At 52.5% G+C, this 13,908-nt stretch overlaps 4 protein-coding genes across 4 annotated transcripts; 3 read left to right on the top strand and 1 right to left on the bottom strand.

Moving 5' to 3' along the window:
- Positions 1-454: 454 nt before the first annotated feature.
- Positions 455-5,857, top strand: NCU08688 (hypothetical protein). The gene is made up of 5 exons (XM_956674.3): positions 455-607; positions 687-1,091; positions 1,145-1,206; positions 1,270-2,433; positions 2,568-5,857. The coding sequence occupies exons 2-5, from the start codon at positions 941-943 to the stop codon at positions 2,967-2,969; spliced, it is 1,779 nt and encodes a 592-aa protein (XP_961767.3). The 5' UTR covers positions 455-607; positions 687-940; the 3' UTR covers positions 2,970-5,857.
- NCU08689 (polyphosphoinositide phosphatase Fig4) lies at positions 2,377-6,986 on the bottom strand. Its single transcript, XM_956675.3, has one exon. The coding sequence runs from the start codon at positions 6,883-6,885 to the stop codon at positions 3,313-3,315; it is 3,573 nt and encodes a 1,190-aa protein (XP_961768.3). The 5' UTR covers positions 6,886-6,986; the 3' UTR covers positions 2,377-3,312.
- Positions 6,987-8,664: 1,678 nt separating this feature from the next.
- Positions 8,665-10,859, top strand: NCU10458 (hypothetical protein; the record flags this gene model as incomplete). Its single annotated transcript, XM_001728272.1, has 6 exons — positions 8,665-8,675; positions 8,732-9,076; positions 9,143-9,908; positions 10,174-10,219; positions 10,585-10,668; positions 10,765-10,859. 6 exons carry the CDS (start codon positions 8,665-8,667, stop codon positions 10,857-10,859), a joined length of 1,347 nt encoding a protein of 448 aa, XP_001728324.1.
- A 991-nt stretch (positions 10,860-11,850) lies between these two features.
- NCU10457 (hypothetical protein) lies at positions 11,851-13,017 on the top strand (the record flags this gene model as incomplete). Its single annotated transcript, XM_001728271.2, has 1 exon — positions 11,851-13,017. One exon carries the CDS (start codon positions 11,851-11,853, stop codon positions 12,916-12,918), a length of 1,068 nt encoding a protein of 355 aa, XP_001728323.1. The 3' UTR covers positions 12,919-13,017.
- Between the last annotated feature and the right edge of the window lie 891 nt (positions 13,018-13,908).

Below are 13,908 nucleotides of genomic sequence, written 5' to 3'. Positions count from 1 at the left end.
TCTACTGTTTATCAGGTTATCTGTAGACACTGCGTTTGTTCCTTCACGATGAGTTTAGGAATCTGCTGAGAACACCCAACTGCTTTCACCTGATCACTACGTATTGAATGTAAAGTTGTGGACTTGAGAGAGTGACTTTGAAACTCATGAAACAGCAGAGCAGATGGAGAGCCTTCGGGGAACACAAATCGAACATGAATGATAGAAACTTGGGATGAACGCCGCGAACAGCTCCAGTTCTCCTCAGTGATTTGTGCGGTTACATACGGCATGTACACAGCATGGAGTGCTGCTTGGTCACGCGGGGCCCCAGAAACTCTCCAGCTTTTTTACCCCGAGCAATTGGCCGATTGCGGGGCTGTCCAAGGCTCCAACTCTTGTCGTGATCTTGTTCGTTCTATTCTGTATATTTCCCAAGGTTTATTCAAGTATGCTTATCAAATCGTGCCCGATGGGATGCTTTCTACCCGCAAACCCGTTCTGTGTTTTGATGTTCAGCTCTTGGGGATTTGGGGTAGAGTACTGATGTATCTAGATACCTTTACAGCGGTACAGAATTACAGTAGTACTGCTTGCTATGGGTATCCACACATGCATACACGATTTGGTAAGCAGTTTGTACACCAAGATGATCTCCCATCGTATACGCTGAAAGAGAGAGTATCTGTGTCTGACAAGCAGCAAAGGTGCAGAAAAGAAAAAGGACATTCGGTAAAGATGGCACTTAGAGAGAGGTACACACACTACTACCTCTAGGTACCGTTCCTTGAAAAGCCCAGGTCAGATAAGGTATCCACCTTGAGGTCAGGTCACTGTCATCCAGAACCCACTATGTGGAGCTCTACGGCCGCACTGTACCTTGCAGCTTCACACATCCGTCTGCCAAGCAATCGAAAGCTCAACCTCGAAACTCGTCTCATCAACATATCGATTGATCCAAATGAACTTTACAACAGAACACGCACCAATCTCCGACAGAATGTTACACTACGAGACGGAATGGTTCGATTCCCTAGTCACAGCAGCCGGGTCTGTAATTGATGAGAACTCGTCCATCTCAACAGACGAAGCCTGCCAAAAACTCCAATCCAGTGAGTCTTCCTCCGTCACTACCTCAGCAACGAATTAACTGATCTCAACGCAGAGGTTCCTGAATCGTTCACTTTCAGGCAGCTAACAGGATTGGCTGGGAGGTACCTCAACAAGGTGGGCATCTCAGTAGCTGTAATAGCAAGCTGTCAAGTAGTAGCAGCTAACCCAGAAAACCAGAACCTCACCACCAGCACCCCCGGAAGACCTACCCGGCAGCAATTCACCCTAGCAGTTCTCGCGTGCCTACTTCTCAAAGACCGAATTGCACCCGATCAAGATTCCACAAGTGCAGACGAGGACACTTCAGAAAACGAAGATGGCGAGCACAGCCTCTCACCGGGAACCCGCCTAGCTCGCTCCATAGCACAAGCAATCTCCCCCGTCGTCCCTCAAAAACCAAACAGCCACTCAAACGACCTCGACGACTCCAATACCCAACTCCGCGCTCACATCACCACCCAATGCCTAGCAGCCGCCGACGCAGGCTTCAAAGTCCTCGAGCTCCTCGCCTCGCGTGGTCCAGAGAATCTTGACAACCCTGCCGTCCTCGTCACGCTGATCGCCTACACCAATCCCGCCGAGGAATGGACGACTCCCGAGCTAGCGGCTCGCGCCACCCTGATCCTTCAGCAACACCTCGATTCCGCCGAAAAGTCCAACCCTAAGAAACAAGGCTTCATAACAACCCACATTCTCCCCATCTATCTCCGCCCCCTCTTCTCTCGCTCCTCCCCTTCCCAGCCACTCATCACCCCCTCGGGCCGTCCATCCGCCTACGGTCAAAACCCCGACGCCCGACCTTCTGGTCTTCCCGATGACTCGAGCAAGACCAAACCGTGGAAATTCGTCGATCTGCGTGCCATTACTGTGTTTGACTGGGCTGTTTCTGAAGCGGACGAGGAATCGACAATTACCAACTCTTGGCCGCTCTTCATTCCGGTGCTGCTGACGCTGGCGGATGATAACTCTACTTCCGTTAGAAGAAGAGGGCTGGTAATTCTGGAGAAATTCTTGGACAAGTTTCCGGATAAGATTTTGAATCAGACGGGGCTGAACAAAGTGTTTGAGGACACGGTTCTGCCTACTTTGAGTTATCTGCCTAGTATCACGCCGGAGGAGGAGTCAGTGCAGTTGCTTGGGCCGGCGTATGCGGTGTTGAGGCGTTTGGCGGGGAAGCTGAGTGGAGAGAAGAAGAATAAGTTGCTGGATAGAGTGGTCAGGGAGGGAATACTGCTAGGGTATTTTCATGCTAAGGAGTATGTGAGGATCGTTGAGGTGTTGTGCCGGGAGATGGGAGAGGTGCTGATGGAGATGGGGGTTAATACGGTTAAGCATCTCAAGGTACGTGGTATTTCTTCTGTGCTACTGATGCTGATGCGTGGACGCCCAAAGTTGAATATGACAAGAGGGGAAAGGGAAGACAAGAAAAAAACGAAAACAATGCTAACCATTCGAGTCGTCAAATTTCGTAACAGGATATCATCCCCATGCTCTCGACAATCTTAACGGATCCATTCGCCTTCCTTCACCCGCCAACCCTACTATCAGCTATCAAAGCCCTTCAAGTTGTCCTCGCAACATGTTGGCCTCGGATCCCCAACTCGCCTTGGCAGGGTGAGATTATCAATTCCCTGGTGCTCTGCTGGCTCAATCTTCACGCCTCTGATTCCGTGGAAGACACCTTCCCGGCGATCAGACAAGCACTCATTCACACAGCAGACGCCCTTGCAGCTGTCCTGGCTACGGAGGTGGAGGAGGGCAAGCCGGCCATCAGTCTCTCCGAAGTCGTCGAACCGCTAGTGGCGAAGGAACCTTGTCTTTCCCAGCTCTTCTCCGCGGCGTCGAACGAGGAACAAGATTCGGGGTTGGAGTGTTGACGTTGTCACAGAGGCCCTGGGTTCGGGTTCTCTCCCTGCCTCTGGATGGTGAGCGAATTTGTTGGTCATCTCCGGGTCGAGCCCCACGGTCCCGTCTGCGTCCTCTGGAAGAACCCTCTCCGGGTCCGTAGTCATCAGCATCCTCAGCAGCCCCGTCCATTCCATGATGAACGCCACGACCGACCCCACACATAGTCAACACCCTCCTCGTCTCATTTGGCGAGACAACGACAAAGACCACCGACGAAGCCCGCCTTGTACCATCCCTGTCCTTCTCATCCACGTCCTTAATCAGATACCCTGTAGTTTTCTCGCCCTCTTCCGGTCCAACAACCACGGGCTCCTAGTCCACCGGCTGCTGCTTGAAAAGGCTCTTCCCCCTCAACCACTTCCTATAGGCTTTATACCTTTTCTTCTGCGCGTCCTCTTCCGTCACGGTGAGCGGGTTCTCGCTAATCTTGAGCATCTCAATGTAAAGCGCTTTGTCATCGTCCGCTAACCCACCACCAATAATGTTTCCATTCCCACCACCAGGCGCACCTCCTCTATTGCCACCACCACCACCACCTCCGTCAGGAGTTGCATACCCACCATAACCACTATACACACTTGAAGCATAGCCTGTAATTCCCAATCCATCCCCAACACTACCATCCCCATAACTCCCCAGCAGCATACCCCCATTCACCTCCCCATCTTCTTCTTCCACAACAATAGAAGCAGGATACTGCCAACTCCCATTCACATACTCCTGATACTCGGGCTCCACCTCCCCGGGCGCAATCTCGCTCGACACCACCAGCGGCAAGTGGTGCGGGTGGCTGACGTAGCGGGCGTAGTCCTCGGCCTCGGCAGAGCTGACGGTCGGGTTGAGCGAGGAGTGCACCACTTTGGTGAAGGTCGATTGGGCAGCCCGGGTTTTTTCTTGGGCGGAAAGGTGTTTGTTTTCTCCTCCCAAAGGGGTGGTGGTGTAACCGTTGCTGTTTCGGTTGTTTGGGGTTTGTTGATACTGCTGGTGAAGGTTGGAGTGGTAGTTGTTGAAGGGACGGTACGAGTAGTCTCCGAGTTCGGTGCTTTCGCTGGTGTTGTTGTTGTTGCTGGAGGATTCGCGGCCGAGAGTTCGAGAAGGGTTAGTGGTGGTGTTGTTGTTGCTGGTGGGGTCCGAAGGGCCAGTGGCGGAGGTGGTGTTTGCGGCGGTGGCAGCTTCTTTGGTACCGCTGCCGGGGAGCCAGCGCTGGAGGGAGAGCCCACGGTGGTGACCAGGTGCGTTACCGCCGTTGTTATCTGCGGTAGCAAGAGCGGCTTTCTCGTTCATCGCAGAGGCGTTATCCGCGGCATCTTCGGCTAGATGCTTCGTTCCGGAAAAGTGGTCGGCGCGGTTGGTGGCAAATGTAACCTCCTTCTTGACCTTCTTCCTGTCGTGCGTATGGTCGCCGTCACCGGTCCCGCCTACCTCGCCGCGCACGCGGAACGGGCTGAGGTCGTACCGGCCGTCCTGGGTGGACTTGAAGGGTATGTACCTGAGGGTCGAGTTCATACGGTACGCAAACATCTTGAGGAAGGACGAGAGCGTGGAAGGACGGTAGTACTCGAGCCAGTAGTCGTCATAGCGGGACACGGGGATCTTGCTCTGGGGTGAGTTAGGCTTGACGGCGGGATAAGGAGGCAGGACGCGTGGCTTGAGAAACTCGGGCGTGTACCAGTTGATGTAGTGGCGCTTGCGCTTCTCCAGCCACTGCCGTGGATCTTCGTGGTGCAGGTAGTAGTCGGTGCCCAGATCCCAGAGCATTGGCTGTCCTTGGGCGAATATGTAGTTACCGAGGAACAGGTTGTAGGCCTCCTGGCGCTGACCGTCGAGAAAAGCGTTGTTGTAGTATCGCTTGAAACTCTCAATCATGTCGCGCGAGTGACTGGTCCACTGGTTGATCTTTCGGTACGTCTCCATGGTGTTGACAAGCTGTGAGCCGCCGTACTGGACGGCAATGGTATCTCCATGGTCGTGGTACATGTGCGTGAACAGGTTGACGGCGTCGGTGTCGTAGTTGACGGTGGTATCCTCCAAGATGCCGAGAGCATGGAGCTGGTGGCCAAGGGCACGCTTGCCAATCACGAACTGGGCCGCATTGGTTCGGTCCAGACAGTCGATACAGTTCGTCCGTGCGACTCCGTTCTGGACCCGGATCGGGGAAGTGTGGCCGTCACCGTTGTGGAAGAAGCCGGTCGTCAGGACAACGTCCTCAGCAATACTTTCCAGTGTCCCGATGACATCTTGGTCCCGACTCTTAGCGGCTCGCGACATGTCCCAGGCACGGTAGATGATCTTGTTTTCCTTGGGCAAGAACTGGTTAAGATATTCTACGGCGCGGGTGTACTCGTCCAACAGTTTACTTTCACGCGGAGTGCGCTCCCGCGCCTTCACTAGGTTCAGCACATAGATTGGTGCTCCGTACCGCTCGAAGAGGTTATCAAAGTGCAGAGCAGCTGCTGTGTAAAAGGGGTCAACGAGGTTCAGCTCGATGGGTGGCTTGGGCGTCACGCCCGTGTTGTCCTGAGTCCAGTACAGTGGAATGGAGCCTCTGTGCTGTACATACGAGGTGTACGCTGGGCTGGCAAAGAATTTGGGACCCGGGGCATGGAAAGAAGTTGTCAGTGACTCGGACACAATCTGCTCAGTCTCGACATCGTTTGCTACATATCCCAAGTCGTTGGCGCCACGTTTGAGGAACCTTGCGCCGGCAAAGAATCTGCTTCTTCTGGCAATGACAGTAACGTGGACGGTTCGTCCGTAGATAGAGATGGCGGCTTGGTCAAAGTAGCCGTGAATAATGGGACGACACCAGTCATAGGGAGTGTTCAAAGCGTTGGCGACAGGTTGAAGCAGGTGGTTGTTCCAGACGAACATGGAGTTCAGGTCATCCTCCATAGGGCCAACCTGACCATTCAGCAACGCCTCTCGTTCTCTGGTGATGTTGTACTGCAATGTGCGAGTGATATCATACGAGTAGCTGTAGTAGAAAGATCTGGTCAAGTCCAAGTTGTTGAGGATGCCCAAGAAGCGCGTCTCCTCGGTATTGCGCTGGTCTGTCTTGAAGCTGGGCGAGGTCAAGGGAATGAGATCGGTGCCATCGATTTGGTAGACATAGTGGCCGCCTATCATGGCAACTGTGCTCTTTTTGGTTATGAGCAGCATGTACCATGGGCCGGTGAACTTGATGAAACCAAGCAGACCCCAGGTAGTGCAGCGCAGCTTGAGACCACCAGTGCCCCTGTTGCCGTCGTCGATGGTGTCCAGCAGCTGGTTCATGTCTTTCTGTGAGTAAATGGTCTTGTCATCCGTGATGCTAAGCTCAGAGGCGTCTTCTGCTGTGCGGTCAATTTTGAGGATGCGGTAGCGTTTCTCAGTGACATCGCCGCCGACCATGTAGAAGCGACTGGCGGTTTCGTAGAGACTGAACTTGTGCATCTTGTGCTTCAACCTGGACCGGGGTCGTTCGCCAGACGTGCCATCCATCCTGCCCACATCTTCCTCTTCCTCCTCGGGGGCCAGAGGACCTGAACGCTGGGTCGGATCTGGACTGGTGGTGCGGTGGAAAGGCTTGGCGACGGCGGGCTCGTCATCGTCGTTGTCGCCAACGCCAGCGCCGGCACGCGATGATTTGTCCTTTCTCGAGCCTTCGGCCTCGGCCTCGGCACTGGCATTATTGTGAAGGAGAGGGAAAGGCGGTTTGGCCAACCCTTCGCTCTCGAAATCGGCCGGAATAGGGGGGTTCTTGGGGTTCTTTGGGTTGAGGTTGTTTGGGTCCCGATCGGAACCTGAAGGCGGCGGAGGTGATACCGAGCTTGTAGCGCCCGGCTCGGGAGTGCCGCGGGCGAGGGCGCTGGCAACAGTAATGTTGCTTTCGGCTGCATCTGTCATCTTGTCCGCTATTTTCCCTGCCTGACAGGGAGTATACGGGCCGTCCTTTATGCAGCAATCGGCATGACTTGGTCAAAGCCCAATGTTGATGATGATGCCGGTGATGACGTTGAGCAGAAGGAAGTTCGGATAAGATCTGGAGATGTACCCTGACGGCCACCTGGGGTCCCCTGGCACTCAGGGCCTTCCCCGTTATTTCCATTCAATCACAGGGGCTACATAGCAAGCTAGGTGTAGCTTCAGTTGACCACCTGCACAGACCTCCATCTTCCAAGACTTAGATTAGCCGGAAGTAGGTCCCACTTTTGCCTCAACCACCTACTCCCTCCCGTTCATGGATCCAACTCTTCCCGATTCTCTTATCGTTGGCACCTATCTCCATCACCTTCGTCACTCTTTGACTAGGTCGTTCTGATCTTTCTCTTGATTGATATCTGCACGAATGGGCTTGCGCCCTCTGTGTTCACGCAGTGTGATCCCAGCTCAAGCCACGTATAAATCACTGCTGGGAGACAATACGAGTTTGTTTTTTTTTAGGTTTTTTTTTTTTTTTTTCCCTTTCTTCACATTGGGCCATCTGCTACATCGATCAGAGCTTCGCCTTGTCAAGTGGGCAATGGGAAGGAAGAGCCTCCTGACGGTCATCATGTTCACTTATGTTCGTATGCTTCTTTTCCCGGTCCACCTCTCACGCCATTGCCCCAGTCTTCCAAACAGGAATCATGAGGTATATATCTTCATTTGAGAGGGATCATAATCTCAAGGAGGACTGTGTGCCTCCAACCCGTTCGAACGATCATAAGAATAAACCGACCACGTCACGGTCAGTAAATCACACCTTGGATATACTCTTGGAAGCGCCTAAGCGTTTTGATTATACCCTTGAGCCACAAATTCGAGGCAGTTCTGCATGACAGAATTTCTGGTGGACTCTGGCCGACATGTTTCCAAGTCATTGTAATCCCTACCACAATTCCGTGATGGTCTTTTTCCAGCCACGACGAGCGGTACTGGGCCGTCCGTGTTTGTGTGATTCTGACCATCGCTCGCCGTCGTCGAGGTCCCCTGGTCTCGGCAGAAGGCAAATCCGAAGAGCAAAGTCCTCAACATCTCACATGGGTATAGGGTATAGTAAACTCATCAGTCGCTCGAGACCTGGTATCATGAACCTGGTTTTTAAGACAGCGTGCAAGGCTCGGGGTTCGACAGAGAGTACACTGACATTAACCTTCTTGACAGATCCAGGTCCCGAGATGCCACGCATCTGGGCATCCTCGGGTTGGGATGCTCCATCAAGGCCGCACGTCCGCCCGGCAAACATCAAGGCGGCCGTGATCTCGTAATGCAGCATCGATCAACAGATGTTACTCCAGGCATATCATCACAGAACGGAGCATGAAAACGAGATGTTGGTCACGGTCCATGTTTGCCTTCACATTTTAGTTCCACCACAGCTTTGGAAGGAGGGGTTTGTCAGTACCTGGGCGGCGTTCAGGTTCTCACGAGTGCTGCAGCATTACAGTTTTTCATCCCAAATCATCCCAAATACCAACAGTTTTCGAAAATTTCTGCCGTTTCGTGGTCGTCTTCGTTTTCACGACCCCGCGTTACAGAGATCATCATTGCAAGATCCTCCTCCGTTTTTGCGCCAGACCCTAAAGATTCTGACCGTGAGCATCTCGAGGAGGAGTATAAAACAGCTTCTAATCGGGTTGAAGGAAACGAATTTTACATCTGGCATTTCCAGCGTCCCATCACTTTTCCATGGAGGATTACACCATGGCCAGCGTGTACGTCCCTCCCAAATTGACGCCAGTGTGATTCTTGAACTGACACCTCAATACAGATCACCAACCACTGTAGGGGCAACAGTGACGATGGAACAACCCTCAATTGTGGTCACCTCGTCTCCAGATGGTAGTGTCGCGGTCACGCATGAGCCTGGCGCAAGTTTGTTAACAGAGACATGCGCGACGCCCGAGTACACCTTACTCAATTTAGGACCATCCGCGGTTTACGCGCCCTTTGTTGGTTGCGTAAACACCAGGCAAGACTGCTGCCCGTTCCAGCCGCAATCATCGGTGGAAATAGGGTTCAATGACGTGTATCCAGAAACCTCCGATTCTGGACAGGCGGTCCTAGAACGCTGCCCCGCCGACTATTACTCGATCTCAGCCAGTTGCTGCCCCAGGTAGGCACAATCCTGCATTTGAGAAACGTAACTCAGACTGGAATCATGCTAACCATGACTCCGTAGCGGTTACACCCCATGGACGACTGACCTAGGAGGCCAAACACCGTGCTTCAGTGTCCTCCAGGCAGCAATGACACCGCCTCCCATCACGAATGCGAGTACAGTATCATCCAACGGGGCCAACCCCACCGTTATCGTTTCCGACGTTGTCTATGCCATAGGTTACTCCGTTCAAGTGCCCATCAACAGCTTTCCAGCGGAGGCCATCGCTGGTACTGTGTCGAGCGTTCTTGGACTGCTAGCCATTGCTGGGCTGGCTTTGTTTTTTTACACACGGCGGCAGAGGCGGGAGTTTCTCAACCTGGGAAACGAGCTGAACGACCTCTATGGCCCTAAAAGAACTCCGGAGCCCACAAACACATTCCGGTCAGGAGTACAAATCAGCGGGTCCAGCAGTTTCAAGGATGACAGGACCATAGTCGAGGATGGAGCTTATTCACGGAAGTCAAAGGAATCTGAACGGAGTCAGCAACGACACTCACTCTTTACCGGATCCCAATCTGTCGTCCCACCGGTCAGCACCCCCGAGAAAGATAGCCTCCACAGAACGTCAATCCATGAACTGCAATCGGAGCAACAGGGACTAGATCAGAAATTCAACTTGCAGATTGAAGAGCCCGACCATCAAGCCCCTCAACATGAAGAAAGCCACTTGCACGGAAATGCCAGCGAGCATAATCTTCCCATTCCCTCGCCATTCGAATTGGACAAGCCACAACTACCTGCAGTCTCACATCAAGGGGAACTGAACGCAGACGATATAGTTCATGTGAGTAACTTTGGCGATGAAACGTTTGCTTCTGCTCACAGCAGCTATGACTCGAGCCTTTTCCAAGGTCTAACAGTTGGAACCGCCCGTCCAGAGCGTCTGTCACGTGCCTACCCAAAGGTTGTCTATGTAGAGCAGAAAGATGACGGAAAGTCTCTGTCGGGTGAGGCAGCGAAGTGAGCACGGCTCGTTTCCCCTTCATCTGGGGAAAAATGGAAAGGAAATTGGGAAAAGGAAGCGCTATGAATCACTGTTTTACAATCAGGTATCAGATGACGCAAGTTTACATTTGGCACAAGTCGTACTTGTGGGTAGGTGAGATCCGGGAAAGAAAAAAGTTTCTCGGTTGTGTTCAAGACCGGGAAAATCCGGGGTTCGGTCAAGATCACGAAGCGGGACTTGGGCCTTCTGGTGATGTCAATACGTCGCAAACATGTGTACTTACTGTTAGACAGACGAGACCACGGTGAACACATGTTACCAGTAGCTGCGTGTCTTTTGATTGACGAAGAGAAACATTCGATCAATACGGTTGTGGAACCAGACCAGCCCTTACTCACATCATTCCATGTCCATGCCTTTCACTTCCTATTACGACGATCAAACACCTTGACAGAGCGCACAAGAACAGAAATTGGTTAGACACCTTGACTGTTTTGTACAACAACCGGTAAAGATACGCTCGCTGGCAAGCCGAACCACATCGAGGATCCTTGTTCTAGGCGCAATATCGAGTACATCAATCACCTCCAACCGGTCTGTAGGTACCTCACGAGAGCTTCCAAAGATACGTACCACCACACTGCACAATCATATCGTCCACAGCGATTCATGCCATACAAAATCCAGCACACAGGGGTACAAACGACCAATACGAGACAAAATCGCAAAGCTAGTGCCGTGATGATGAGGTACAAGTACACAAGTAAGACTGTTACACGGGCTCGGTAGTCCGGGACTGGAGGAAAGGTCTAGAACCTACCGCGTTACCACACTTATACCAAACATCCGGGACAAGCCAATTGCCTCTCATATGACTTGATGTGCACTGTGACGTGCCGAGATACCAGCTCAGCACCCGGTCTGTTTGGTCAAAGGTTGTTTCTTGGTATTATGCTAATGTGCAAAGGAGCCCCATCTGGGTGGGAGGGACGGATGGGTAGTATGGTGGACGGAGGGATGGACGGATGGATGGATGCCCGACTTGTGCTCAGCTACTGCAGGTACATAAAGCCATGGTCGGTCTCTAGGAGGGCTGCTTGGGTTGATGAGGGAAGGAAGAAGGGTAATTTGTTGTTGACCTCTGTGACTTGGCAAAGCTCTTCATAGAACTGATAACAACACGGTGATCCGACAGACCTTGCCTTGAAACGAATCCGTCGTTGACTTGGTACGACAATACCTCAGTTACACCCTCGGTTTCTATTTATATCTACCTAGGCTATGGCCGTCTTTCACCCGGAGCATTCTCGTTCTTAAACTCAAATAAAACATACTCACCACTCTCAGTAAAGGTATCTACAGAACTCTGTATATCAATACGTCGTTCGGCTACAGCCACCCTCAAAAATGCATCGTTTCACAAAACGACCAAGCGAGTCCTGTCCTCCCGATCCCGCCCACCGTTCTCGTTCAGAGAGAAGTGCTCGACACGGTGACGGGAAGAGTTATCGAAGTCACCGGCGACAGTCCTCCCCGGCGTTGAGACATCGCCGAAGAGAGAGCCAAAGAAGTACATCAATCATCAGCGATTCACGCTTCTCGGCCATAGATGAAGACCATAAAGATGATCCGGAATCGGAATACGACCCCCGGGATGTTTATTACCTCACACACCCTCCTGATCCGAACGGGGACAAGGATGAAGAAAAGAATCAATGGGATTTGGACCTGGAGGCAGGGGATGCCATGCCAATAAAACGTAAAGACGGAAATGATGAAGATGCACGCTCTACTCGTTCACGAGGCAGAACAAGACGACCATCCACTATTGGTACTCTCTCGCTGCGTACACGCTCACCAGTGGATCGAAGTCGTCGGCAGTCAGTGCGATCAGACCACGGAACAGGCCATCACGGAAGAGAATCCATACGATCAAAACCGAGGCGGGAACCAGATCATGAAACATCAGACTCCGAAACAGCTATCTCTCCTCGCACCCGCCGACGCCGCATCAACCGGTCACCAACACCTCCACATAGAGGTTCAGTTATTCACGACGCTTACTATCCCTGTCCACGTCCAAGGTCCCGCACAACACCCTATCACCACCTCAACTACACCGACGACGAGCGGGAAGAAGACACATACCACAACAACTACCCCCGATCCTACCACCGCCGCGCACACTCCCAACCCCCCATCCACTTCCCGCCGTCCCTCCCTCAACCTCGCAACCCTCAAATCCTCCCCCAAGACTGCCTCCCTCCTCAAAGCCGCCTCCCGCGCTCTCGAAGCCGGCGCCGCCACGGCTCTCAAGCTCCGCAAGGACTCGCCCTCCACCCCGCTTTTTTCCGCACAATCAGGCTCCAAAATCGCTGCAGCAGCTCTCGGCGCCGCGGTCGTGGACGGGTTGATTGAGCATGAGCAGAGGCGCCATCCGAAGCTGATGCGAAAGGGCGGGCTGAGACATCATGTGGTCAAGCAGGTGGTGCAGAGGGGGGTGGCGGGGTTGGTGGGAGGGATCTTGGAGGAAGGGTTGGCTGGTGGTGGTGGTGGGGATGAAAAGGGGGAAGGGCGACAGAAAGGGGGGCGGAGTGGGAGGAAGGAAAGTGTCAAGAGAGTTGCAAAGGGGATGGTGAGGGATTACGATAAATGGGAGAAGGGGAATGCCGATGGTGGAAAGGGAACGGGTGGGAAGAAAGAAAAGGCGGGGAAGAGTAGTGAGAGGGGAAGAAGGGCGAGTCGTGAGGAGAGGGAGAGAGACACCAGTGTAGAGGAAAGAAGAAGGGAAAGGACGAGGGAGAGGGGGAGGGGGAGGGAGGAAATTGTTCGTGGTAGGAGAAGGTAGAAGAGAAGGAGTGATTGGTTAGGTTGTTCAACTGATATCTCCCCACGATGCGGTTAATGTAGAGTATCCATCCGAGGAGATGAGTTTCTCGAAGACAACACAAAATTCGCATTCCGATCGGACGGGCCAGGTATCAGATATAGTTCCGATCGGGATGCTTACCGATCAACATGACCGTGAGGAGATCAGCAATGCAGAATATGACAAGCCGATGGGCTAACGTACCCGAAACATGTGAGAATAAGTTGGTGACAAGGAGGGCATTTGAGCATTTAACTAGAATTGAACTGCTGGGGAAAAGCACCATCAAAAACAGGGCGTTTTCTGTCAGAACAATGTCAACATTTTAAATACATATGCAATCATTCCTTCCTGTTACACAGCATCCAGCTGTAGACTGCAGCTTCCTGCCATCCAAGACTCAACTAACATGCGAAAGCAACCCTGGCATTCAATCATGGCATGGGACGTATGCATGGAATGGCGTGAAGTAAGAGCAATGTGCGTGTGTGCAATGGTTTTATTGGTGGCTTCTTTGTATTCAGCTGAAGTACCTCATAGCAGAGTCAGATCTGAGACAAAATCGATAATAGTTTTACAGCTGCAGACCTGCAACTAATCGGCTCAAGTACGCGATGCGGGATCGACATGTTGATGCAGAAGGATTAGAAACTTTAAAGAATCATCTTCTCCCACTTTCCACCTCAACGTGACGACAAATCAAGGTTGACTGGAACCAATGAGCAGAGAAGGCGCCATTGACACTCGGAAACTTTTCGGTCTGGACCAGCCGTACCTCTTACGCTCAGCTCGGAAACCGTTCCAGGCGAGCTCGATCTTACGCTCACCCATCGGACTTCCTCCAACGAATCCCCGGAGTACCGAGTTGTGATAGCAGGAACGTGGACTGCAGTCCCCAAAGTAAACAAGATAAAAGTTGGATGATGCTTTCCCGCCAAAACATATTAAACGTTGTGGCTCTCAAGTTAG

Source organism: Neurospora crassa, linkage group IV (genome assembly GCF_000182925.2).
Source record: "Neurospora crassa OR74A linkage group IV, whole genome shotgun sequence".
Classification (NCBI taxonomy): Eukaryota; Fungi; Ascomycota; class Sordariomycetes; order Sordariales; family Sordariaceae; genus Neurospora; species Neurospora crassa.
This window is presented reverse-complemented; position numbering and strand designations above follow the sequence as displayed.

What these genes read in the sequence shown, in the direction of transcription:
- NCU08688 (XM_956674.3), top strand. Translation starts at nt 941, where the DNA reads ATGAACTTTACAACAGAACACGCACCAATCTCCGACAGAATGTTACAC. An exon ending in CTGCCAAAAACTCCAATCCA is followed by an intron (nt 1,092 to 1,144) that starts GTGAGTCTTCCT and finishes ATCTCAACGCAG; the next exon opens with AGGTTCCTGAATCGTTCACT. An exon ending in CTGGGAGGTACCTCAACAAG is followed by an intron (nt 1,207 to 1,269) that starts GTGGGCATCTCA and finishes CCAGAAAACCAG; the next exon opens with AACCTCACCACCAGCACCCC.
- NCU08689 (XM_956675.3), bottom strand. Translation starts at nt 6,885, where the DNA reads ATGACAGATGCAGCCGAAAGCAACATTACTGTTGCCAGCGCCCTCGCC.